The sequence below is a fragment of the Bidens hawaiensis genome, unplaced genomic scaffold (assembly GCF_021521415.1).
Source record: "Bidens hawaiensis isolate Kalapana, Puna unplaced genomic scaffold, B.hawaiensis_p1.1 tig00002123_1, whole genome shotgun sequence".
Lineage (NCBI taxonomy): Eukaryota > Viridiplantae > Streptophyta > Magnoliopsida > Asterales > Asteraceae > Bidens > Bidens hawaiensis.
In genome coordinates, this window is record NW_027491112.1 from 177508 (window position 1) to 204706 (window position 27199).

Genomic DNA, 27199 nt, shown 5'->3' on the forward strand with positions numbered 1-27199 from the left:
GACAACATTTTAAAGATGACATGGGTGGCTCAGTAAATGTGGGATCTTCAGTTCGATCACGAGTGAGTCCAGGTTTAATTATCATTAGCGGGTTTTCAAACGGATAAGTTTTCCTTGAAACTAGAGAATTTAAAGACGTTTAAAGGCTCTAATGTAAATCTTCCGGCAAGAGTTGTGAATATTTTTGGTATTAATTTCTGGAATCCTCTTGGGGACCCACTTCTGCATCATGTGAGAGTGTGTCATCTCTTCTTAGTTTTCATAAAAGTATAAAGTGAATTGATCAGTGTATTATGTAAAGTTAAAAATTCCTTTGCCATTTGCCAAGTGTATATACATCATGCCATGCACCACCACGTCACCCAATACCCGTGATCTTAAACCTTATATATAAATAACTCTTGCATACATCTACCCTTAGTTGCATGTTATATATCCGACCATGGTTTCCAAAAGTGTCCTCATCGGCTTCTTCCTCTGCCTTCTTGGCACCACCACCTTCGCCGCCACTCGCTCCGGTGGGCCTGAGGTGTGCGACATCCAACAACTGACCACCTCCCAGCCTGCTGAGCGGTATGACTTCGAAGGTGGTTCTGTGGAGTTGTGGGATATAAAGGATCAACAGTTTCAGTGCATCGGTGCCTTCCCGTCAAGGATTACGGTTCAACCCGGCTCTCTTCAACTTCCATCATTCCATCATTTCCCTCTTCTAGTCTTCGTTCAACAAGGTATATATATAACATTGGTATCCTGTATAAATAAAATTTACTTGGTAAACATATAAATAACAAGAGTAATCTATCAAGGCACAGGATCGATCATACACTTTATTACTGTAAGAGAAAATTGACTCAAAACTTGTTATAATAATTCTCTACTAATCACACATCTAAGAGCATTCTTAGCAGCTCATCTAATAGTTGTGAGAGAAATCTCCAAAATATTTTAGAGGATTGTAAGGGTGTGTGTAGTGGTAAGGAGAAAGGGGTGACAAAGTGAAGTTTTGTGGCAATAAGTCGGGGGAACACCGCCCCCGGGCTACACATGGGCGAAATTTGTGTGTGTGGGGGTGGTGGTGGTGGGGTTGACATGCAGTTCTCGCCATGTGGTGTTTTCGTTTTATTATTATTATATGTTTGTGTGTGTGCGATATATATATATATATATATAGGGCTACAACACCATTACACCCTGAAAACAAAAACATACAATTTGCTGACTGTGCATTATGTGTCGTAATTCGTCCCAATTTGTAGTCCCTTCACTACACATAGCCAAATTTAAAAAGTGAGGAAATTTAAAGAGATGGATAAATTTGGAGTAAATTTGGAGGAACAATGTTCCTCCTTTATTTATTTTTTAATATATTTTAAAGTGGTTGTGAGTGGAGGAAAATGAAAATATAATTATAAATATGTAAAAAAATATTATTTAATTGTATATGTTTTGTAGTGTAATTATAGAGATAGAGATAAATAAGCTACTCGGAATGCTCTAAAGCCTTTAACCAAGCCCTATATTTAGAATCTAACATACTTGGTGAGCAAGACATTGCCATAACATATTACAATTATGAAACTAAATCTACTCGACCAACCAGGCTCGGCTCCGAGAAAGCAAAAAAAATTTTGGGCCAAAGGCGAAATATTTTTTGGGCCTTAATTAAAAATGAGTAATTTTGTTGGTTTAAATAATTACATTTTTATATAGGTTTACTTGGTTATAATTTGGGTTGTGTAAAAATTTAAATAGGATTAAACATGTCTCAATTGAGACTTAACCCATAACCTTTTGGTTGAGAGTAATACCTCTTTGTCATTAGACCAAGCTAGTGATCATGTAATTAGGTTTAAATATTAAATATACATGTAGTTTTTAATTAAAATAAATATAATTTTTAAAAAATAAAATTTCCAGCCTAACGGGGTGTCGGGCCTGTTGCCATCGACCACCCCGCCACCCCTATGGGCCGGCCCTGTGACCAACTAGTCATTTTAAGTCACTCTATATTCACCAACTTGTGAATACGATTTAAAAATTACCAATAAGTAATTATACAGTTTTTACTCTAATTTTTTGTGTGTTTCTGACGCTAATGGAACTTTTTGTATTTTACTCTCTCTCTCTCTCTCTCTCTCTATATATATATATATATATAATGGTTCAAACAAGAATAAAGAGTTTTCTAGGAATTGTAAGAACCAATAAATTTGTGACATTTGGCATTACAAATGATGGTGAAAGGACAATTCTAGGAAACTATGTCGGTTATTGGTGATTTTAAATTTCAACCATTGATTAACATGATCCAATGGCTATGATTTATTCCTAGTCTTCCTAGAAAACTACTTATTTTTAGGATAACCCTCCCATATATATATATATATATAATTATTAGGCAATGCTAATATTTTAATTAAAACACTAACAGGTGAAGGAGTGATGGGAATACATTTCCCCGGATGTGCCGAGACGTACGATTCTGGTGGTGACTCTTATCAGAAAGAGTTTCGGGTTAAACAAGGAGACGTCATCGCCATTCCCGCCGGCGCCGTCCATTGGGCTTACAACAACGGGAACAAAGATTCGGTTTCTGTCATAATTAATGATCTCAGCAACCCCTCAAATCAAATGGACATGATACCAAGGGTTAGTAATCTTTTATTTTAAAACGAAAAATATTACACCTATTACAAAAAAATTAATTTTCTTTCCTGTTTTTGGTAGACATTTCATCTTGCCGGAGTTTACAGTCAGCATCAAGGTCACTACTACGTCGGTAATAGTATTTTAAACGGCTTTGACACAGCATTACTAGCGGAAGCCTTCAACGCCAACCCAGAAGCCGTGAGGGCCATGCAAATGTCTGGTGGTACCGACGCTGAACGAGGGTTCATTGTTAAGGTCCAGGAACCCATGTTATTCGATGATCGACAATTATCAAACGGCCTTGAAGAACAAAACATATGCACCTCAAAAGCCTTCTACAACTTGGATAGCCAAAGAGAAGCCGATATCTTTTCCCGTCAAGCCGGAAAGGTCAATACCGTCAACAAGCACAAATTACCACTTCTGTCTTACCTGGACCTCAGTGCGGAGAAAGGATACCTTCAACCGGTATATATCAACCTTTTATTTACAAATGCATGCATGCATATTTGATATTATTAAAATTTAATTTGTGTTAGTAGTTATAACATATTTATGTAAAAAGTGAGCTCTATTAGTTTTTATCATAAAAAATCTACAATATACAAACAAATGTTTGAAATGTTGACTCTTCTAAAATTCTTAAAAAATAAAGCATATAAGCATAAATGCATAATACATTCATTTATACTTATTACATACATATTTGCTACATGTCTGGTTAGAAATAAAAAATATATGCAAAACAAAATAGTTTAATGAGTTCTTTTATTATATTTAGCATTCGCATACAGTTTGTGTATTAAGTTAAAAATTATTAACACTTAAAAGTTTTATTTATGCTTCTCTCATAGGGATGGCAATGCTTCGGGTTTAGGTATTCTGCCAAGCATCATCCGAGTTATATATGTGGTTTCTTAATTCCCATTTAATTTCTAAATGAATTGATTTGCTGTACAGAATGCATTATTGTCGCCACTATGGTCAACAAACAGCCACACTATGTTGTATGTGCTCAGTGGTGATGCTCAGATCGAGACCGTGTCGAATCACGGTGAAGCCGTGTTTGACCAGAAAGTGAGCACAGGTGACATTGTTGTAGTTCCGCAGTTTTTCGTGTCAACAGCTCGAGCTGGTGAAAATGGGTTCGAGTGGGTGGCGTTCAAGACCAACAAATCTCCAATGAAGAGCCCGTTAGCGGGGTACACCTCGGTGTTCCGAGCTATGCCTCTTGATGTGATCACTAACGCGTACCAAATGTCGCCTAAGCAGGCTCAAAACTTGAAAACCAACAGGGAGACCGAGAGTATACTGTTTTCTCCACAAACTAAGAACTAAATAGCCAAAGGTCTTAGAATGCGTACCAGAATAAAAAGTGTATGAATAAGGTCGCTAGTTCACATCTTGTCTTCACTTTGTATTGTGTCAACTTCTAAATAAAACTAGCTAGTTGACTTAGGTTATGTCATATTCATCAAGAGCTTATCAGCATAATTAAATAACAAAAGAAAATATCAACAATTCATTCATCAATAACTAAAAAACCAATATCATCAATAATTTATAAACAATTGTCTTCTCCACTACGATCACTTTCCATTGTGTGTTAGTGCTCCATTCCACTGTGATCCAACTAATCAAAAGTAAAATAATACTAATTGATATCGAAATAGAAGACTCGACAAGCATGCTTAATTTAACATAATTAACATGATATTAGAGGATCAAGGCCAAGTCATTTAAGTTTAACAAAGAAAAAGAGCTTGAGGCAGGAACTGTGTTAGAAGTTAGCGAGCAACAAAAAAGTATTAATCAACGGCATATATATACGCAACCTAGAAACACACAACAGTCTTTGACTAAATTTAGTGGATCACATTGTCATAATTCACGACAAGAGAGTCTATTTTTTCTATTATTGTTATTGTTATATTATTATTTTATATTTTATTTTAATGTATATTGTATTTTTTGTTGTATCTTTGATATATTACTATTATATTTTTATTTAGTGTTATACTTTTATATATAAAAAAATAGTAATGACCAGACCAGTGATGGAAAAGTTTTCAAGTCGTGTGGTATGTGGAACTATGCTCCACATTTTTTTTATCTCGTATACAAAATATATGGAAATGAGTTAGCATTTGTATGACATTATCTACGCCTATCAATCTAAAAATTCATCCTTAGAAGGCAATTTTTTGTATTTATTTGGACTCAACCCCATAACTTTTAAGAATTCATCTATTTGAATATTTATTCACCAAAATACTTGGCTCCAACCCATAATCTTATCGGTCGACCTTAGAATTCTTGATCCCTGCGGTTTTACTTTTGTGTATACAGACAACACGTTTGATGGTTGGAGTTCTGATTTTGACTTTTGTCGACTTATGGCGTTTGCATTTTTATCTTTATTTTAAATTGAAAACTGAAAAGCGAACGTTAAGTGTTAAGAAATTAAGCATGTCCGTGTAGCTTTTGACAGACAACCGGACGGTTCATAAACACTTTACCGAACGAAAATTCATGTCCGTCCATTAAGAAATTAAGTTTGTCTGTGTCCATCCGTTAATATTGTAAATGAACAGTAACAGACAATAATGGACAAACGGACAACATTAATGGACAAACGAACATGTGAATATTAATAGACAAGAGACACTAATGGACGCTAATGAATAAACATAAACGGTTACATATTGATTCCAAACATAATTAAATTCAAACAACTTCACCTACAAATTTAGAATTACACCATATAATATCCAAATATACTTAACATTTAATATATTAACAAAAAGTGGATCACTATAAGAGACATCATACATATCTAGCAAAACAAAATTGTGATTAGTAACACTAGAAATTCCACAATTAAATTACAATACTAATATATCTAAACACTTAAAATACCAGACGGAGGTAATCGGACGAACGTGACCAGACATTCACGAACACTACAGAACGAACTTGGCCCTTTTCTATGTACGTCCGTTAAACTTACCGAACAATTTTTTTCCATGTCCTGTTCGTTTATTAAACGGATGAACATAAACGAAATTCTTGTCGAACGGACAATCAGACGTCTGTTGGACGTCGGTTCACTTACAGCCCTCCCTATTCATAGGATATGAGGATAAGCTAACTGGCTGGGAGCACCACTAGATTTGCTAACATAAAAAAAACGTGTGTTATCGCTTTACAAATTATTGATTGATATGTTTACGTGTAAGCAATATCTTCACTCAAGCACCATATAAAGCCTGACCTGAATCACGGTATACTCAAACACAAGATGGAGGGGATACAACACAAGTTCATACATGTCAATGGGCTCAACATGCACGTAGCCGAAAAGGGTCAAGGTCCATTAGTCTTGTTCCTTCACGGATTCCCCGAGCTCTGGTACTCCTGGAGCCACCAGATAGTGTATTTTGCGGACCATGGTTACCAAGCCGTGGCACCAGACCTTCGCGGTTATGGTCAGACTACGGGTGTGTTGGGTTCCAGTGGCGATCAGTCAACGGTTTAACAATTAAACCCGGTTTTAATTATAAAGGTTTTATAGATATTAATCATATTAATAAGAGATTACGCAGCGGAACATTAAAACCAATAATCACTTTTAGTGGAACCGTACAGGATCCGGTTACATACGATACGAGTACGATACGAACAATCAAATTAAATATAAACCAAAACCGACAATATTTAATTTACCTCGGTTAATGATTAACCGGTTGAGACATCGAGGTTCAACGAACAAACGCTAGTTGACGAATCGAATAAACGGGTTGCGATAGCGGCTATGCACGGTGGCAGCGACGTGTCAACGGCAGCAGCGGAGGACGGCGCGGGCTAGGCGGCGTCGTGCGGTGGTGACGGCTTGCTTGTAGAAACGACGGAGGGTTTTGGCTTGCGGCAGTTTACGAGTTGGTAGCTGCTCCTTTTTCCTTTCTCCAAGAATGTGGGAAAGGTTTTATGTTTATTAGGATTGATTATTTTTTTTAACCTACGTAAGATTATATATATATAATCTTTAGTTATCCCTAATAAATATTAATCGGGCCTAAAGTCCAACTTGGTCCAACTCTCGGATAAAGCCAAAACCAGTTCATTTAGCTAGTAAATAAACTATATTATTTATAACTATTATAAATAATAATTTCGTCATAACTATATTCGTCATTTACCGGTTAAACAACTTAAGCGGATTTTAGTTCGTTGCCCAAGGTGTAACTCTCACGGGTCATAACCCGGTCAGCCGCGTTGACTTAAGCGGACCGGTCCGTATTTCCAACAGTCTCCCACTTGGACGGATTCCGGTTAAGTTTCTCAACGCTGACAACCAGCGGTGCTCTAGCTACACATGGATGCCCCCAACAGGTTATGACATTTTAAATTCATTAACCAAAAGATCTTGGAATACACTATTGCAAGATAATGAAAATATAGTAATCGTTGCCATCTAACCTTTCCGTATAAGACACCAATTGAACAATGAGACATGGATCAGATCAATCTCATATGGCGTTCAACCATTATCGTTTTCGTTCACGAGTCAAAGTGGTCCAATCAAACACACAGTAAGTTTGGGTAAGGCCTCACACTTTACCTGTTTGAATCAACGAAGGCGCCATAATGTCTAACTGTTACATATCATGTAAGAGTATAGAATCCCATCTTGATTACATACAACTCCCACTGAACTTCAGAATATTCCCAACCGATGTCTTTATGACTGGCAGTTACGCGACAACGTTTGACACTGATCAAAGAATACCTTTAGTAAACGAAAGTTCTAATATGTATCTCAGGTCTAAGGTTACTAAATGAGCATACCAATATCAAATGCATCTTATGACTAAGATCCATGAAGATGATTTGATGCAAGTTACATCCAACGTCATTCATAATGAGGTCTTTGAGTTTGGTAGTCAACCCTTTGAGTCCAAAGTCAGAATAGTCTTAATTCAGAATCTGACCGACTACGGATAATTTAGAATACAATATTCATGGATTGAACGTATTAAAATAAACACAGTTATAATATTCAACGTTTGCATTTAACCATTAAATCAAAAGTGAACTCAAAAGTATAACTGTTTAAATGTTCATACATCCAAATACTAAATCAAAACAAATTACTAGCTATCTAAGACCGATAGCATCCCTGTGATGGTCATGCTTGTCATGAGTCATCGGCTTAGTGAACGGGTCCGCTAGGTTTTAATATGTGTCTATTTTGCTTATTATGATGTCACCTCGTTCCAGTATCTCATGTATGAGGTGGAACTTCCTTAGAATGTGCTTGGCTATGTGATGAGATCTGAGCTCTTTGGCCTGAGCAATAGCACCTGTGTTATCACAGAACACCTCGATTGGTTTGCGAATACTCGGAACCACATCGAGATCGGTGATGAACTTCTTCATCCAAGCAGCCTCTTTAGCAGCATCCGATGCAGCTATATATTCGGATTCGGTGGTAGAATCCGCCACTACACTCTGCTTGGAGTTCTTCCAATAAATGGCTCCTCCACTGAGAGTGAAAACGAAACCTGACTATGAGCGAGAATCATCTCGGTCAGTTTGGAAGCTAGCATCAGTGTAACACCTTACAGTGAGCTCCTCTTCCACTCCCCCAAACACCAAGAACATATCTTTGGTCCTATTCAAGTACCTTAAAATATTCTTTACAGCAGTCCAATGGGCAATGCCAGGACTCTGTTGAAAACGACTGGTCATGCTCAAGGCATACGAGATGTCAGGTCTAGTACACAACATAGCATACATGATAGAGCCAACCGCAGAAGCATATGGAATTGCTTGCATATGCTTAGATTCAATGTCCGTTGCCGGAGATTGCGATTTGCTCAACACGGTTCCTTTAGTCATCGGAACAACTCCTTTCTTGGAGTTTTCCATTGAGAAGTGTGCCATTACTTTGTCTATGTAAGTACTTTGACTTAGCCCTAGAATCCGCTTAGATCTATCTCTATAGATCTTTATTCCTAGAATATATGCAACTTCTCCAAGATTCTTTCATTGCAAAACAAGATTCCAACCAATGCTTAACTTCCATAAGCATAAGAATGTTGTTTCCAATGATTAGTATATCATCCACATACAAGATGAAGAATGATATAGTGCTCCCACTAGCCTTTCTGTAAACACAAGGCTCATCTTCATTTTTGACAAAACCAAACTCTTTGATTTTCTCATCAAAGTGTAGATTCCAGCTTCGAGATGCTTGCTTAAGTCCATAAATGGACTTATTTAATTTGCAAACCTTATTAAGATATTTAGTATCGACAAAACCTTCAGGCTGAACCATATAAACATCTTCAGAAAGATGTCCATTAAGAAAAGCGGTTTTAACATCCATTTGCCATATCTCGTAGTCATAGTACGCGGCTATGGCAAGTAATATCCTTATTGACTTAGTCATAGCAACGGGCGATAAGGTTTCATCATAGTCAACACCTTGAGTTTGAGTAAAACCTTTCGCGACTAGCCATGCCTTATAGGTTTGCACATTTCCATGCATGTCCGTTTTTCTCTTGAAAATCCATTTGCTCCATACTGCCCGACTATCGGGGGTAGCTCAACCAAGTTCCAACTTGGTTATCCTGCGTGGATTGCATCTCGGCGTTCTTGGAATCTTGCCATTTCTCGGATTCCGGATCCAAGATAACATATTTGTAGTTAGTAGGCACGCCGCCAGACTCGGCTACTAATAAGACTTCGGGACCATCTAGACGCCATAAGTATCTAGGATTTGGTATGGGAGTCCTACTACTTCTGCTAACGCTCGTGTTCACGTCTGATGTATCAGCAACAACAACTTGTTGATCAGACGCTCCAACTTCCTCAGCGGTTGTTTGTGGTTCTTGAATTTCTTAAAGATCGACAATGTTATCTCCAGTTCCTTGATTGAGAAATTTCTTCTCAAGGAAGTGGCCTTTCCTCTTGATAGAAATCGTATTTGTATCAGGATGAAAGAAGTAATAACCGCTTTGGTTATAGTATCCGACGAAAACAACTTTTACGCCATGGGGATCAAGTTTGTCATCAGACTCACTTGAGATGTAAGCATCACATCCCCATACTCTAAGGTAAGACAATTTGGGCTTCTTTCCCTTATGCCATATCTCATATGGGGTTTTGTCTATCTTCTTAGTTGGAGCTAGATTGACAATGCGGGCGACGGTCATAAGGGCGTAACCCCAAAAGGAGTGAGGCAAGTTAGTTCTACACATCATCGATCGAACCATGTTTAGCAAAGTTCGATTTCTCTTCTCGCTCACGCCATTATGTTGGGGTGTGCCAGGTGGAGTGAGTTGTGAAACAATTCCATGCTCTTTTAGATGAGTGATGAACTCTGAGCTGAGATACTCTCCACCTAGATCTGATCGAAGCATTTTAATGGTTTTACCAAGTTGTTTTTCCACTTCGTTTTGAAACTCTTTGAACCTTTCAAAAGTTTCGTTCTTGTGTTTCATAAGATACACATAAGCGTATCGACTATAATCGTCGATAAAAGAAACGAAGTATATTTCATGGTTTCTAGCCATGGTTCTGAAGGGTCCACATACATCAGAATGTATGAGTCCTAACTGATCACTTGATCGTTCACTTTTATGGGTGAAGGAGTCTTTGGCGAGTTTGCCAGCTGAGCAAGGTTCGCAATCATCAAACGAGTCCGGTCCTGTGGATTCAATGATCCCTTCGGATTTGAGTCTTTTAACTCGTGCCTTGCTTATGTGGCCAAGTCGGCAATGCCATAGAAAAGTATTATTGATGCTAGTCTTGATACGTTTTGAAAGATGATATACGTTATTATCAGGTTGAACATCAATCTCATAAATACCATTTCGAGGTTTAGCCTCAAAATAAAATATATCATTTAAGTAAGCAGAAATAGCCATGCCATTAAAAACGTACTTAAAACTTTGTTCAAGCAACAATGAAAATGAAATGATGTTTCTGGTCAAACCAGGAGCATACAAACAATTGTTCAAAGGAAAAACTAGGTTAGATGGACAAGTAAAATGAAAAACTCCAGTTGCCAGAACTGGTACTCTTTCCCATCTCTAACGATGAGTTCCATGCTGCCTTTATTCAGTTTCTTCCACTTCTCAGGCTCCTGCAAGATATTAACAACATAGAAACCACGTCTGGTATCAAATACCCATGTGTTGCTAGAGACAGTGAAAAGTTCAATAACGTATATGGAAATACCTCGAGAAGAGCCTTCACCATTGGCCTTCCTCTTTGCTAACTCAGCTAGATGCTCGGGGCAGTTACGCATCCAGTGCCCCATCTTGTTGCACTTGTAGTACTTGCGCTCGGCGGCGGTGCCTTTGCAACTTTCTTGTTAGTGTTGGTGGCAAATTTGGCAGCAACAGTAACTTTCTTCTTGCATTTTCTCTTATAACCTTGACTCTTGGTTTTAGGATTCTTTACACAGCAGATCGGATCATCAAAACTTGATTGGTCCTAGAAGGTATGTTCATCTCAGCCGTTTTGAGCATGTTGTGCAGCTCCAGCACATTCTTTACCCAGCCATTCATGTTGAAATTCATTACTAACTGGTCGTAAGAGCTAGGGAGAGAGTTGAGGATGAAATCCGATGTCATCTCATCAAGCATGGGATAATCAAGTTTCTTGAGCTGATCGATGTGCCCCTTCATCTTAAGAACATGTGCACTGACGGGAGACCCTTCTGCCATCTTGCAACTTATGAGTTGTTTCATGGTATCGAACCGCTCCTGACGGGCTTGTTTCTGGAACATGCCTTTGAGTTGTTCCAGCATCTTATAGGCATCGAAGTCTTCTAATCCTTTAGCAAGCTCATAAGTCATGGTGGCTAGCATAATACAGGAGACCTCAGCCGAGTCATCCCTATGCTTGTCAAGAGCTTTTCGAGCAGCGGCTGTGTTGTTTTCAGGCTCATTTGGAACAGGTCCATCGAGAACATGCATGCGCTTTGCTATAGTAAGAACAAGTCTTAAGTTGCGGTGCCATTCGATGAAGTTGGTACCGTTCAGTTTCTCCTTCTCAAGGATAGACTTAAGGGCGTAGGGTGAATTTTCGTTTGATGACATCTGATTAATAAAGCAAAAGTAAATTTAATTAGTATTTTTGATGTTGCAATCCTATTATTAATGACCCAATAACATTAATCAAATAGGAGTATGGGAATCTGGCTTCCAGTTATTAAAGGTAGCTGTAGCACACAACATTAATAAGTGGTTAGGCAGACTGACAACGATTGTCAATTGTGAAAAGAGCACAACTCTCGGTTATGAGGCCCATAGGGACAACGATTGTCCGTATAGATACGTTTAGCCTCATCTTTGCCCACTTTAAGTCTCTAGACAGCTTTAGCACGTAGCAGGAGAGTAAAGTAATAGTTTTCCTAGTATAGTGACGTGTGAAAGCGCCGGATGTGTCAACGAAACGCTTTCACCTTGATGGGATAGGCTAGAAAACTAGTGCGGTGCTTTAGCTCCAAACACTCGAAATTTCGCAGTATGCCTCAAGTGTGACTTGTAGTAGATTGGCATAAACTATTATTTTTAAATTGGGATAAATATTAGGATTACCAAATAGAGTAAAATGTCAAATTTTACTGTATATGTAATCAGGACAAAATTGATGAACCCTTTCATCTCTCAGGACACTTAGTTTTAAATAACCTATTAAAACTAAGTTTGTCGCGATATCACTAACCAATTTTAAGTTAATAGTTAAACTATTAAGTTATAAGGTTTTGAAAAATCAAATTTAGTTTAATTTTGCAAAAACTCAATTGGTTAATTAAAAATTTATTTTAATATATATTTGGTATTAGGTTGATGGTATTATAACCTATTATAATCAAGCAAGCAACCACAATAGCAAACAAGAATATGTAAATCTTAATTGGCCAAAAAGGTGATTGGTCTTGCTAGAGCCTATTAGCAAGACCAATTGGGTCAAGGGGTCACAACACAAAAACAACCACATGGATGGACTCCTGGTGCATCCCGTCATCTTTGCTAACTCCTACTGACTTCAAGAACTCCGCGAGCTCGTCCTCGGTTTTCCTTCGGGTCTTCTTCATTACAATATTCACTAATACAAGTAATGAAAAACTAAACCCTATCTATTACAATCTTGAACCATCAAAGTGGCCAAAAACCATAAAATAAAACCGAAAAATAAAATACAACTTTGAATCATCCATATGGCCAAAATCAAACAACCAATCACACAAGGTCGGGCCAGATTTACATATTCAATAAAAATAAAGGTGAGCAATATTTTGGTCAAATAAAATAAATAAAAATTGACCAAACCAAGATTGCTCAAAAAACATATCTAGATCAAAAACTTCAACTAGCTTGAAGTTTATGATGTAGATCCGGTGAAAAGACCGGATTCGACTCGTATGTTGTAACCAAGGCTCTGATACCACTGTTGGGTTCCAGTGGCGATCAGTCAACGGTTTAACAATTAAACCCGGTTTTAATTATAAAGGTTTTATAGATATTAATCATATTAATAAGAGATTACGCAGCGGAAAATTAAAACCAATAATCATCACTTTTAGTGGAACCGTACAGGATCCGGTTACATACGATACGAGTACGATACGAACAATCAAATTAAATATAAACCAAAACCGACAGTATTTAATTTACCTCGGTTAATGATTAACCGGTTGAGACACCGAGGTTCAACGAACAAACGCTAGTTGACGAATCAAATAAACGGGTTGCGATAGCGGCTATGCGCGGTGGCAGCGACGTGTCAACGGCAGCAGCGGAGGACGGTGCGGGCTAGGCGGCGTCGTGCGGTGGTGAAAGCTTGCTTGTAGAAACGACGGAGGGTTTTGGCTTGCGGCAGTTTACGAGTTGGTAGCTGCTCCTTTTTCCTTTCTCCAAGAATGTGGGAAAGGTTTTATGTTTATTAGGATTGATTATCTTTTTTTTAACCTACGTAAGATTATATATATATAATCTTTAGTTATCCCTAATAAATATTAATCGGGCCTAAAGTCCAACTTGGTCCAACTCTCGTTTAAAGCCAAAACCAGTTCATTTAGCTAGTAAATAAACTATATTATTTATAACTATTATAAATAATAATTCCGTCATAACTATATTCGTCATTTACCGGTTAAACAACTTAAGCGGATTTTAGTTCGTTGCCTAAGGTGTAACTCTCACGGGTCATAACCCGGTCAGCCGCGTTGACTTAAGCAGACCGGTCCATATTTCCAACAGGGTGCACCCATCAACGACCACACCAAGTTCACCATCCTTCATTTGGTGGGCGACCTGATTGGGCTGCTTGATGCCATCACAAACGAAGGTGAAAAGGTTTTTGTTGTGGGTCATGACTGGGGTGCGTACATTGCTTGGTACTTGTGTCTGTTTCGGTCCGATAGAGTCAAAGCTTTGGTTAACCTTAGTGAGGTATTTTATCCTTGGAACCCAAAGGGAGACCTGGCCGAGTTGCTAAGACGTGAGTATGGAGATGATTACTTCATATGCAGATTTCAGGTATCGATAACTTGGTTATTTATATTTTGAGTTACGATTTTTTTAAGGTTTTTTTTTAATCACAAATTATTCTCATCATTTTCATTTTTATAATCCTTAATAGAATAACTCAACCCGAGAAAGATTGTAAATTTATAATGGAAAATGATAGTTATAAGGCTAAACGACTATAATAAACCAGATAGTACGGTGGTGGTGGTGGTGGTGGTGGTGGTGGTAGAAACTCTTTTAACATTATGTGTTGATCAATCTTTAAAGTGTGGTTGGTTCTTATGATTATTGTTGTGTATTTATGTTTGTAGAAACCGGGTGATATTGAAAGTGAGATAGCAAAAATCAAAATGAGTTATGAGACTGTAATGAAGAAGTTCTTGATATTACGAGATCCAGGACCACTTTATCTCCCTAAAGGTAAAGGATTTCTGTATTCACCGCTTCCAGAAACCTTACCACCTTGGTTGTCTGAAGAAGATGTTGAATACTTTGCTAGCCAATACGAAAAGGCGGGTGGAATTACCGGTGGACTCAACTATTACCGAGCTTTACATTTGTAAGTAATACTAATACAAATTATATGTAAAATTGGGGATTAGTGGGTTTGATTAACTCTTTGAATCGTGATGGTTACGAATTAAAATAGTTTGATAGTATTTCAAAACTTTAATCTCTGATGTTACTTTGAATGTTTTATCAAATAAATCATAAAGTAATTTTGTTATTAAAACGTGTACTAAAAGTAGATCAAATACATAGGGGAAGTTTAAGTTGATGATTCGTGGCAGTTATAACTAGCGACAGTTGGATAGTTTCATATCTAGGATGGCCATGAGTAAAATCGTTAATGCTCAGTTATCACTATTCCAAGTTCCTTCTCATTAACAATAACTTTTTCCCTTTAAGCATTTGAATTTGCTAATGTATGAAATAATAATAGATATTATAGTGTAAACGTACTCCGCACTTCCTAATTCATGTATGTATTTATTCTTATTTCCCTTTGGTTTAAGTGAACCTCGACCGCCTAAAATGTATTGATAACACTAAAATCACTAACATGCATGTACGTGCAAAGGAAATGATCCATTATATATTTGGTTTTGTTACATGATGGCAGGAGCTAGGAACATACGTTAGCATGGAGAGGTGCTAAGGTTACGGTGCCAACAAAATATGTCGCTGGAGACCTGGACCTTGTCTATTATGCTCGATATCCCGAACTACATCAAGAGTGGTGTGACATTCGTCAATTTCGGGTCTCGGTTATATTCATTTGGTAATCATTTTGTAACATGTCGATTTCTTTGCGTTTTATTTTAATAAGTTATACTTCGTAATGGTGGTTAAACTTGTAAATCCGAACTGTCAAATTATCAAACCATTGTTAATATAACTCTAGCGTGTGCGAGGTTTGTCAAATACAGTTATTAATAATTTATAAGCTAGGTTAAGTAAACGTTAGGGACTAAAGTGGATTTCTTTAAAGTTATACAAGTTTTAAACCAATTATAACTAAATACCAAACTTGAGGGGCCAAAAACGTAACATTTATAACCTACCTATAAAAGAAACAAACCCTAATCCTAATATCATTACACCCAGCCGCCTCCTTCTTCTTCCATTTCATTTTCCGGCGACCCCGGCCGTTTTTCGGCGACGTCCGACCACCCACCTTCGGCCACCACCTCTCACCGCACCACCACTAACCTTTATTTCCCCTCTGGTACGCAAACCATCACCCGCAGCCACCACCACCACTCATTTCCCCGTTTTTCCGGCGACCTTCGGCCGCTGTGGCCTCACCGGAAAACCAGCCCCGCCACCTCTCTCTCGCCGTCTCTATCTTTCTCCCTCTGTCTCTCTCGCTGTCTCTATCTATCTCTCTCTGTTTCTCTCTCCGTCTCTATATATCTCTCTCGCTCTCTCTCTCTCTCCCGCCGTCTCTCTCTCTCTCTGCCTCTCTCTCTCTTTCTCTCTCATTGTAACTCTCTCTCTGCTCTCTCCCTCTCTACGTCTCTCTCTCTCTCTTTTTCCTTTCCTCCCTCCCTCGGTTGCGGTTTCCATCTCCGACTACCTCGGGAACATATATTAGGTACAAGTTAATTTGGGTTTTGTTATTATTAATTCTAGTATATCAATCAGTTTGAAATCGTTAATCATCGGTTAAATACTTTGAAACGGGTTGGATGAATATTGGTGTTATTTTGAATTGGGGATAAGATGAACATCGGGTTTGGTTAGCTAAGATGAAATACACCCGAGTTACTAACCACTTAAAATCGATCTTGGATTTATGTTTAAAAATAAATATATATAAATGTTATAATATTATTTTAGGTTTAATTCAAATTGTTACTATTATTATTACTATTACTATTAATATTATTAGTATTAGAATTGTTATTAATGTTATTGTTATTATAAATATTAAAGTTGTTAATATTATTTTTAAAGATCATATTATTATTATTTATTAAAATTATATTTGATAATTTATTATTATCAATAATATTATTACATTTATCTTGTGAACTCGTTTAGAACTCGAACCGACACCGAGGATGGTATTGTTATTTACTATCAATATTATTTGTTATTATTATTATTTTTTTTTATCAACAACGCTTTAATTAATACTTGGGGTTTTTATTCTTTAACTATTATTATTAGTATCATACTATATTAGTATTATTAATAATAATTATTGAAATTATTATCATCATCGTTATCTTATACATCTATCTCTCTATATATATATATAACATATTTTTTTAGATTTATTATTATCATTACTATCATTATCATTAATAATATTATTATAAGCTATATTATAAATTCATGTTATGAAAACCGAACTCTTGATTTAAAACCCGTCTTGTTTCTATTTAATATTGGTTTAGTTATTTAAAAGCCCAAATAAAATAATATTATTTTATTTTAAATTACCAATTAAGTATGAGTCCCTAACCATTAACAAATTAACCGATAATTCGATTTACAACCGAACCTTCTCGTTCAATGTTTCAAATGAAGTTTCAACTAAAGTTCAAGTTCATTAATATACTTTATTTATTCGTTTTCATTTAGCTTTCAAGTTGGATTCGTTCGTTTCGTTTGCAAGCTTTCTACATTTCAATCATTTGTTATTTCTCGGTTCGTTAATCGAGGTGAGTACATTTCATCCCCCGTTTTCCCTTTTATGTTTTGGGGGTAACATGCATATTTATTCAAAACAATAATGATTTATTATACATTTTTCTCAAACCACAAACTTTAGGGTATATGATACTTGGAATACTTGCTCTTTTGTGATGCTTTACGTGCACGAGTGTTTATTTTTATGTTGTTGTTGAGCCTCATTAAGTATGAGCATACGCTCCCCTAACTACTTAGCCTTGTGCTAGTAGAATAGGGCCTCATTATCCATGTATGTCGATTACTGAGTAGAAAGGATCCTCATTTACATATGTTTTATAAGCCACGAATGATGCTTTTATTTATAGTCTCATATACGTTTGTGGATTTCGCTCATATTATATATACTCAAACTATGAAATTCCTCACCAACATACGTGTTGACAAAATATTATTTTATGCATTGTTACAGGTTTGACTTTTATCGACTTAAGGACTTGTCGGAAAACGTTACCAAGACTATTAGGATATTAGTAAAACGAACAATATATTTGTTTACTTGTGTTCAATTTGTTTGTATGACCAAGATGTGTTGTTTATTGATTTGTGACATAAATGAGTTGATTAAATATTTTCACTTTAATAGTCTTGTGTATTTGTCCAATCACGTTGCACCCCGGCATGTTCCGCCTTTGGTCGGGGTGTGACAGATTGGTATCAGAGCCACAAGACTATAAGATAGGTGGTTAGACGTAACGGCCTAGTATAGTCTTTACTTTAGGGTCCTTATACGTGTTTGCTTATACGTGTTTACCCTACTTGATTGTTCAATACACTTGTTTATTTATATACTTATTTATTTCATCAAATTGTATATATACACAAATACTCGAAACTACTAAGGTATCCTTACCTTACTTTTGTTTAATTTTATTTATACACATAAACACACTTTATAGTACTCCAAGGTATCATTGCCTTAATACGCAAAAACGTTAGTTTTTATTGTGTTTTATGGATCACGAGCTTAACTTGGATCCCGTTGTTTTAAATCCACTTAAAGATCGTCTCATATGAGATGACCACTTTAAGTAGTCGAATGCGAGCGTTCCGCCCGCCATTCAAATTTTCGGTGTTAAAACAATAGAACTACGGTGATTTCGTGGACTAGCGTTTTGACATGACGTTGTATTCTGATTTATTGTTTTTTGTTACAATCGTTATTTGAGTCGAAGACATGAAAAAGACGCGGTGGTACGTGCACATGTTTAGACTCCAACATGGTATTTTTGTATTAAAGGTTTTTAGTGTCGGAATATCAAGTCATGGTGGTTCATGCACGATTTCTCCGCCTTTAAATCTTAAAACATTATTATTACGTTTCAAGAATTTAAACCATTTTTCCTTTATTTTGTTATAAATTCTTATCACAAGTCTTCATTTATAAATGTTATATATATATTTTTTATATATCTCGATTTTATATGGTAAAGTTTTACACCAATTTTCTCATTTTGATTTCACGATGATTTTATTACAAATTTCGTACATTATTATCTCTTCGATATAGGTTAAATATATGTATATATAGAGTTTGATCTATTCATAATAATTTTTAATATGCCATTTATTTTCATTAAGACGATTTACAAACGAAAATCTTATTATATAAATTTCATCATATTAAGAAGGTTTTATGATAAATTTCACCTCAACTTTTCAAGTAAATTTCTTATTGTATAAACTTTAAATTGTTTTAAAAGTCCTTGCACGAAAATTTTATAATTTTTTTTATAACTATTCCGTTTATTTTGGACGATCACTTCAAAATTTTAATTATTTAAACTTCTCACGACATTTTTAATTATACTATATTATATAATACACGTGGTAAAATTTTCGTTACCCAAATTTATTTTGTTAACAACTTTCATCATGCAATCTTTGGTTCATTATAAATTTCCGCAAATAAAAAAAATTTACATCATACGATTTTTCACGTTTTAAAATTTTTATGATAGTTTTGTCATGGTATTTCAAGAAAGTCACAAACTTATAACTTGTAATCTTCTTGAAACTCTCATGCAAAACTTCAAAAAAAAAATTTAAGACAAAAAAAAAAATCGTTTACCTCTGATTTCTTGATTTACAATGCCAGTCATTTAGCTTACCATGGTATTTTCATTACACTATATTAAATAACGAACTTGGTAAAAAAAATTTCATTTCGCAACTTTGTATTTCCAAAAACGGCATTCATCATTTAATACTGAGACCTCATAACAAATTTCGACATTCAATATATGTATTTTAAATTTCCTCATAAGCAAAAAAAAAATAATAATAATAAATTTATTGTAATTTTATAAAAAAAAATTGTGTGATTCACACGCTCGGATCTCAAAAATTCTATTTATAAACTATATATATTTATACATATATTAACTTGTAACTTTAATTATCAAAATTTTCATGGATATTTCAAACATTAGTTATAAAGTATGATATTTTTCAAATTAATATTTATTACTAGTAAAAAAAATCTCCCTATACACAACCACAAGTTCCCAAATACCCGTAATCCATCTCAAACTACCGCCTTAAATCAAACCATCCTTACACTTCAAAAATTTTCCCGCGCACTCAAATTTTTCCTCAATATGAACGAAACCTAAACATCCAAAAGTATATCATCACCTACTCAAACCACATGCAAGTCCAAGATATACAAAAATCAACCCAACAAAAGGCCCTAACTACCGACACTTCTACGCCACGAAAACATATCAAACTCGCTATCCTAATACTTCAAAGACACCGACAAACACACTTACAAATTCCTTGAACATATACAAACCAAAACTTACCCAACTATGACTTAAAATCCTTCGACCCATAATATGTCAAGTCACAAACCATATCGCCACATCGTTCCCATCCAACCATAGAGTTTGATATCAAAATAGCAATCCAAACACTCCTTTCCAAATACATGTATAAACCGAATCTCAACCCAAACTAGTCATGATCAAATTATCCAACTCATCAACTTAACCCGAGCTCAAATAAGCAAAAACCTCACCTTTTAGCCAAACCACTACTCACACAAATCATCTAAGCCTAAATTACTCAAACGACATAAACTCAACAAACCTCATAAATCCAACTCAAGAAAACGCAACTACGCAAGCCAACCGAAACATACTCACTCATCACCAAATTTCCAAACCATTCACCACTCGAAGCTTAAAACCCCTCCCTACGTATGCAAGCTTCGTTTTTCCCTAATTATATATATATATATATATATATATATATATATATATATATATATATATATACAACTAGTGTATTTATAACAACATCAGGTGCTAAAATAATCAATTTTAAATTTTAAACCCTAAATACATATATATGGTCTTGTCATGACAACAAATTTAATTATGAGGATTGCTTTCAAAGATTATTAAACGATTATGTATGATTTCAAAATTTATAAATATTGTCACCTAAGGTGATAAATCTCATAAAGACTTTATAATCCAGGTTTCATTTTGAATATTGAATGCGGGATTTATTTAGTAATAAATTACAATTTTCAACCATATTGCATAAACTCAATGACCATGGCTTTGCAAATCTTTTGGGACACGTTTATAAATATTTGTGGTGTTACACAAATTTTTTTGCTCAATAACGATTTACGCAAACTATTACTTCTTATTATCGCAAGCATCATCGCTTTATATAATTTATTTTCATCACGATGACTTTATGTATACAAACTCCTTTAACAATTTGGGTTATAAGATTTACATTTAATAATGATTTAAATGTTTTCCCTAGCAACGCGTTACCGCGATGCTTTGTTATTATGTACATTTCATATAAACAATACACTTAAGACCTCATTTTAAATTTTAGTCTATTATACGCTACACGATTTACGTATTTCGTCATTTATTCGAGTCTCACTGTTATTGCGATTTTCTTTCCCATTGATGAGATGTTTCGATGGTAAATTTATGCACATGGGATTTCATTTTGGTGTTTTGATTTTCACCGAATCCAAGCTATTCAATAACAATTTGGGTAATACTTTCAAAACTTTAACTTCGCCAAAAATCTCATTTATCTTTTAAAACGATATTTTCATGACTATGTTGTTTATATTTGAGCATTTATGTAAACACGATTCTATACATTATTCTATATCATTTTATCTAATCTATTAACGGCCTATGTATGGTTGTCCACAAGTTTTGGCGCTATTAGAAACCGTTATTATAATAACGATTATATAAATGGTTTCACAATAGTGGCCGTATTCATGTTTTATCACATTTCATCGATTGTTTTGGTTGTTAATCAAATACTACTTTATTTATATTGATGCACGTATGCGTCACCCCAAAGAAACTCACCTCATCCTCATGATTTCACGAAATCGTATTCTCAATTATTTATAACCTCAAGTTTGTACGCGTATGAAACTCAGTGTACGACATTATTATTAATTGTAACGTTGTTTACCCCGACCTTATGTACTCACCTTTCGGATTTCTCATTTTCAGTTTTTGGATCCTCGTTTCCTTTATTGGAATCCTCATTCCCTTCTATCAGAGTTCTCATTTTAAAAAAAAAAATCAACAGATTTATGCACGTTTCAAATGTTTAAGATTTCAAAATAAATATGTCTTTTAAACCACACAATGGGACGGACCATGTGGACCGTACGACGATCTAAATAATTATGGGTGCACACTTAATTATCGAAATCCCCGTATGGAAGCCATAGTAAGTACACGTGTGTGCGATAACTCATGTCCGAGGATGATAGCGGAAAAACGGTAGAAATACGAGTTATGATAAGGGCATGGTGGGTACGCCGCTTGTACTTCCTATATATAAGTGCCTTTATTATATTCTCATTTGTAGCGTTTTTTCGAGTCATGCAAAGATTTGACGTTATTCTTTTTCTTAAAGTTTTCCTTGCAAATTATCTTACTACGGACAATATTAATTAATAGTTACTTTTTCTTTGATTTTATTTTAATTTCGGGACGAAATTTCCAAAAAGTTGGGGATACTGTGACATTCGTCAATTTCGGGTCTCGGTTATATTCATTTGGTAATCATTTTGTAACATGTCGATTTCTTTGCGTTTTATTTTAATAAGTTATACTTCGTAATGGTGGTTAAACTTGTAAATCCGAACTGTCAAATTATCAAACCATTGTTAATATAACTCTAGCGTGTGCGAGGTTTATCAAATACAGTTATTTATAATTTATAAGCTAGGTTAAGTAAACGTTAGGTACTAAAGTGGATTTCTTTAAAGTTATACAAGTTTTAAACCAACTATAACTAAATACCAAACTTGAGGGGCCAAAAACGTAACATTTATAACCTACCTATAAAAGAAACAAACCCTAATCCTAATATCATTACACCCAGCCGCCTCCTTCTTCTTCCCTTTCATTTTCCGGCGACCCCGGCCGTTTTCTGGCGACGTCCGACCACCCACCTTCGGCCACCACCTCTCACCGCACCACCACTAACCTTTATTTCCCCTCTGGTACGCAAACCATCACCCGCAGCCACCACCACCACTCCTTTCCCCGTTTTTCCGGCGACCTTCGGCCGCTATGGCCTCACCGGAAAACCAGCCCCGCCACCTCTCTCTCGCCGTCTCTATCTTTCTCCCTCTGTATCTCTCGCTGTCTCTATCTCTCTCTCTGTTTCTCTCTCCGTCTCTATCTATCTCTCTCGCTGTCTCTCTCTCTCCCGCCGTCTCTCTCTCTCTCTCTCTTTCTCTCTCGTTGTAACTCTCTCTCTGCTATCTCCCTCTCTACGTCTCTCTCTCTCTTTTTCCTTTCCTCCCTCCCTCGGTTGCGGTTTCCATCTCCGACTACCTCGGGAACATATATTAGGTACAAGTTAATTTGGGTTTTGTTATTATTAATTTTAGTATATCAATCAGTTTGAAATCGTTAATTATCGGTTAAATACTTTGAAACGGGTTGGATGAATATTGGTGTTATTTTGAATTGGGGATAAGATGAACATCGGGTTTGGTTAGCTAAGACGGAATACACTCGAGTTACTAACCACTTAAAATCGATCTTGGATTTATGTTTAAAAATAAATATATATAAATGTTATAATATTATTTTAGGTTTAATTCATATTGTTACTATTATTATTACTATTACTATTAATATTATTTGTATTAGAATTATTATTAATGTTATTGTTATTATAAATATTAAAGTTGTTAATATTATTCTTAAAGATCATATTATTGTTATTTATTAAAATTATATTTGATAATTTATTATTATCAATAATATTATTACATTTATCTTGTGAACTCGTTTAGAACTCGAACCGACACCGAGGATGGTATTATTATTTACTATCAATATTATTTGTTATTATTATTATTATTATTTTATCATCAACGCTTTAATTAATACATGGGGTTTTTATTCTTTAACTAGTATTAGTACCATACTATATTAGTATTATTAATAATAATTTCGAAATTATTATTATCATCGTTATCTTATACATCTATAAATATATAACATATTTTTTTGGATTTATTATTATCATTAATAATATTATTATAAGCTATATTATAAATTCATGTTATGAAAACCGAACTCTTGATTTAAAACTCGTCTTGTTTCTATTTAATATTGGTTTAGTTATTTAAAAGCCCAAATAAAATAATAATTTTATTTTAAATTACCAATTAAGTATGAGTCCCTAACCATTAACAAATTAACCGATAATTCGATTTACAACCGAACCTTCTCGTTCAATGTTTCAAATGAAGTTTCAAGTAAAGTTCAAGTTCATTAATATAATTTATTTATTCGTTTTCATTTAGCTTTCAAGTTGGATTCGTTCGTTTCGTTTGCAAGCTTTCTACATTTCAATCATTTGTTATTTCTCGGTTCGTTAATCGAGGTGAGTACATTTCATCCCCCGTTTTCCCTTTTATGTTTTGGGGGTAACATGCATACTTATTCAAAACAAGAATGATTTATTATACACTTTTCTCAAACCACAAACTTTAGGGTATATGATACTTGGAATACTTGCTCTTTTGTGTGTTATATTCCTCATATACTTTACGTGTGCGAGTGTTTATTTTTATGTTGTTGTTGAGCCTCATTAAGTATGAGCATACGCTCCCCTAACTACTTAGCCTTGTGCTAGTAGAATAGGGCTTCATTATCCGAGTATGTCGGTTGTTAACGAGTAGAAAGGATCCTCATTTACATATGTTTTATATGCCACGATTGATGCTTTTATTTATAGTCTCATATACGTTTATGGATTTCGCTCATATTATATATACTCAAACTATGAAATTGCTCACCAACATACGTGTTGACAAAATATTATTTTATGTATTGTTACAGGTTTCACTTTTATCGACTTGAGGACTTGTAGGAAAACGTTACCAAGAATATTAGGATATTAGTAAAACGAACAATATATTTGTTTACTTGTGTTCAATTTGTTTGTATGACCAAGATGTGTGTTTATTGATTTGTGACATAAATGAGTTGATTAAATATTTTTACTTTAATAGTGTCTTGTGTATTTGTCCAATCACGTTGCACCCCGGCATGTTCCGCCTTTGGTCGGGGTGTGACAAGTGTTGAGTTTAAGAAGGATGTTCCATTGTTGGAAGAAGTTGTAGTGATGGAAGGTGCAGGCCACTTTATCAATTCAACCAAGAGAAGCCTGATGAGATCAACAAACACATAATTGATTTTATACAAAAATTCTAATTTTTGTTTTCAGAAATGCGTATGCCTATTAAATAAAGATGTCAAGGATACCTTCCATTTGGTAAAAATAAATATACAAATAAACAAATAAATAAGGGACATTGTTTCTCTAAATATATCGTTTGTTTTGTATTTCTTTCATAATAATTGTGGGGCTACTTGATCTTTGAGTTTATGATACATTTTGATTTCCATAGCTCATCATTGAATAGTATTATATGGAGTATATTCAATAACTAAAATTTCTAGATACATAACAGGGTTAGAAAAATGACCCTACTTGTGTACAGAAATTTAAGAGTGAACGGAAACACCTCAATGAACCAGATCATATGATAAAACATCATAGGAGCGTGGTTTATACCTCACCTAATTCTTAACTTTTGTTAACCAAACCCTAAACCGGTTCACCACTTCTAACTAGCAATGATAATAGGTTATATTACTCCAATAGTGATAACTGGTAAGGGAACCCTGGGTAATGGCCTAAACCTATTAAACATTTTTTTCCTTTGTAGAATAATCTGGCTCTCATTAAACCGATCACTTCCAAATCTGTTATAACCGGTGTATGGAACAATATTGCAAGAATTGAGGGGCTCTTTTTTGACCACAATGTACCGTTAAATTTGGTGATGAAAAGTAAGATTGGTAATGGGAAAAAAACACACTATTTTGGTTGGATATGTGGACAGAAGACACACCGGCCACTTTGCTGGAAATTCCCATCATTATTCATATTGAAAGACAATATAAGTGCCACATATGGGATAAAGTCCTAAAACTGATTTGGGTTTATCCATAAACGGATGGAGCTGGTCGTGGGAGAGAGAACTGACTAAATGAGCACATCCGTGGAGTTACAAGAGCTGTGGGATATATTGGATTGTACTACCGGAAATGGTATTGGGACCAGGTATGGATAAATGGGGCTTAGAGTCTAGAGTCTAGACAGAAATGGTGATTATGCTGTAGAATCTTGCAGGATAGCTTTTCAAAAAGAAGGTTTGACGATTATGGTTTTTGTTGTGGATTGAAATATATGGGTGTCGTTAAAAGTCAATTTATTTGTTTAGAAGGCAGAGATGGGAAGGATTGCCACTACGAATGTTCCTTTCATAAGGAGTGCCTTGAAGAGACGAAATGGTGCTCATTATGTGAGGATGCCTTAGGGTCAGTCTACCATATCCTAATTTCGTGCTATATCACATTGGTAATATGGCATTTTATTAGTGTTTGGTGTGAGATCCCACCAACCTTTTGAAGATCAACTTAACCAAGCATAAAGGAAAAAAAAACCTGTAATCCAATCAGTTGTTCACACGACGTATTGGTGCATATAGAAGATGAGGAATGAATGCATTTTCAACAACACCCGAGAAATAGGCTCAAAGAAGGCATTAAGGTGACTCTCATTCCTTTGGGTAAAGAATTAATAAGGGCAAAATAGTTGGGTTCAATTGGGTTGTGTAGAGATGATCAAAAAAACCAGTTCCTGGAACCGAACCGGTTCCTACCCGTTTTTTGTAGGAACCGGACCCTATCTGATTCAACCCGATGATCCGTGACCGGTTCTTGCATTTCTGAGTGGGGGCGGGTAGAACCGGTTCCTAACCGGAACCGAACCGGAACCGGTTCCTAACCGGTTCTAGCCGTTGGATCGAGTATATTGGAAATCGTTTTTGGCCGTTTTTTGACCGTTGGGGTCAAAAATAGCCGTTTTTTTGTCTCCCCCAAGCACCCCACTACTAGTATAAATAGGTATTTGGTGTCATGGGTTCATCACAACACTCAAAACGCAAACCCGAACGCAAAAAAATACAAAAAAACGCTATTACAACGTTTTGAGTTCTCTAATCTCTTGTTTTCTCTTCTTCTATATTCATATTTGTTGTTATGGCTGCCTCACAATCATCGGTTGGTCAAGGTTCCAACGCCGAACCAAGTTTCGTTCGTATTGTACCTCATAATCGTAATCAAGAGATTTGGTGCAATTGGGATTTGGTTGAATTGAGTGACCATTCATTGAAGGCTCGGTGCAAGTTTTGT

At 35.5% G+C, this 27199-nt stretch overlaps 2 protein-coding genes across 2 annotated transcripts in view; both read left to right on the top strand.

The window, feature by feature from the left end:
- The first annotated feature begins 273 nt into the window (after positions 1 to 273).
- Positions 274 to 27199, top strand: part of LOC143606500 (11S globulin seed storage protein 2-like) — a 36539-nt gene continuing 9613 nt past the window's right edge. The window contains exons 1-4 of the mRNA XM_077082258.1: positions 274 to 728; positions 2432 to 2649; positions 2728 to 3117; positions 3610 to 4037. Coding sequence (XP_076938373.1) covers positions 443 to 728; positions 2432 to 2649; positions 2728 to 3117; positions 3610 to 3987 — 1272 coding nt within the window. The 5' untranslated portion in view covers positions 274 to 442 and the 3' untranslated portion in view covers positions 3988 to 4037. The remainder of the gene's footprint in view (positions 729 to 2431; positions 2650 to 2727; positions 3118 to 3609; positions 4038 to 27199) is intronic.
- Positions 5951 to 25701, top strand: LOC143605929 (epoxide hydrolase 2-like). Its single transcript, XM_077081875.1, has 5 exons — positions 5951 to 6181; positions 13929 to 14207; positions 14510 to 14757; positions 15322 to 15449; positions 25029 to 25701. The coding sequence occupies exons 1-4, from the start codon at positions 5951 to 5953 to the stop codon at positions 15326 to 15328; spliced, it is 765 nt and encodes a 254-aa protein (XP_076937990.1). The 3' UTR covers positions 15329 to 15449; positions 25029 to 25701.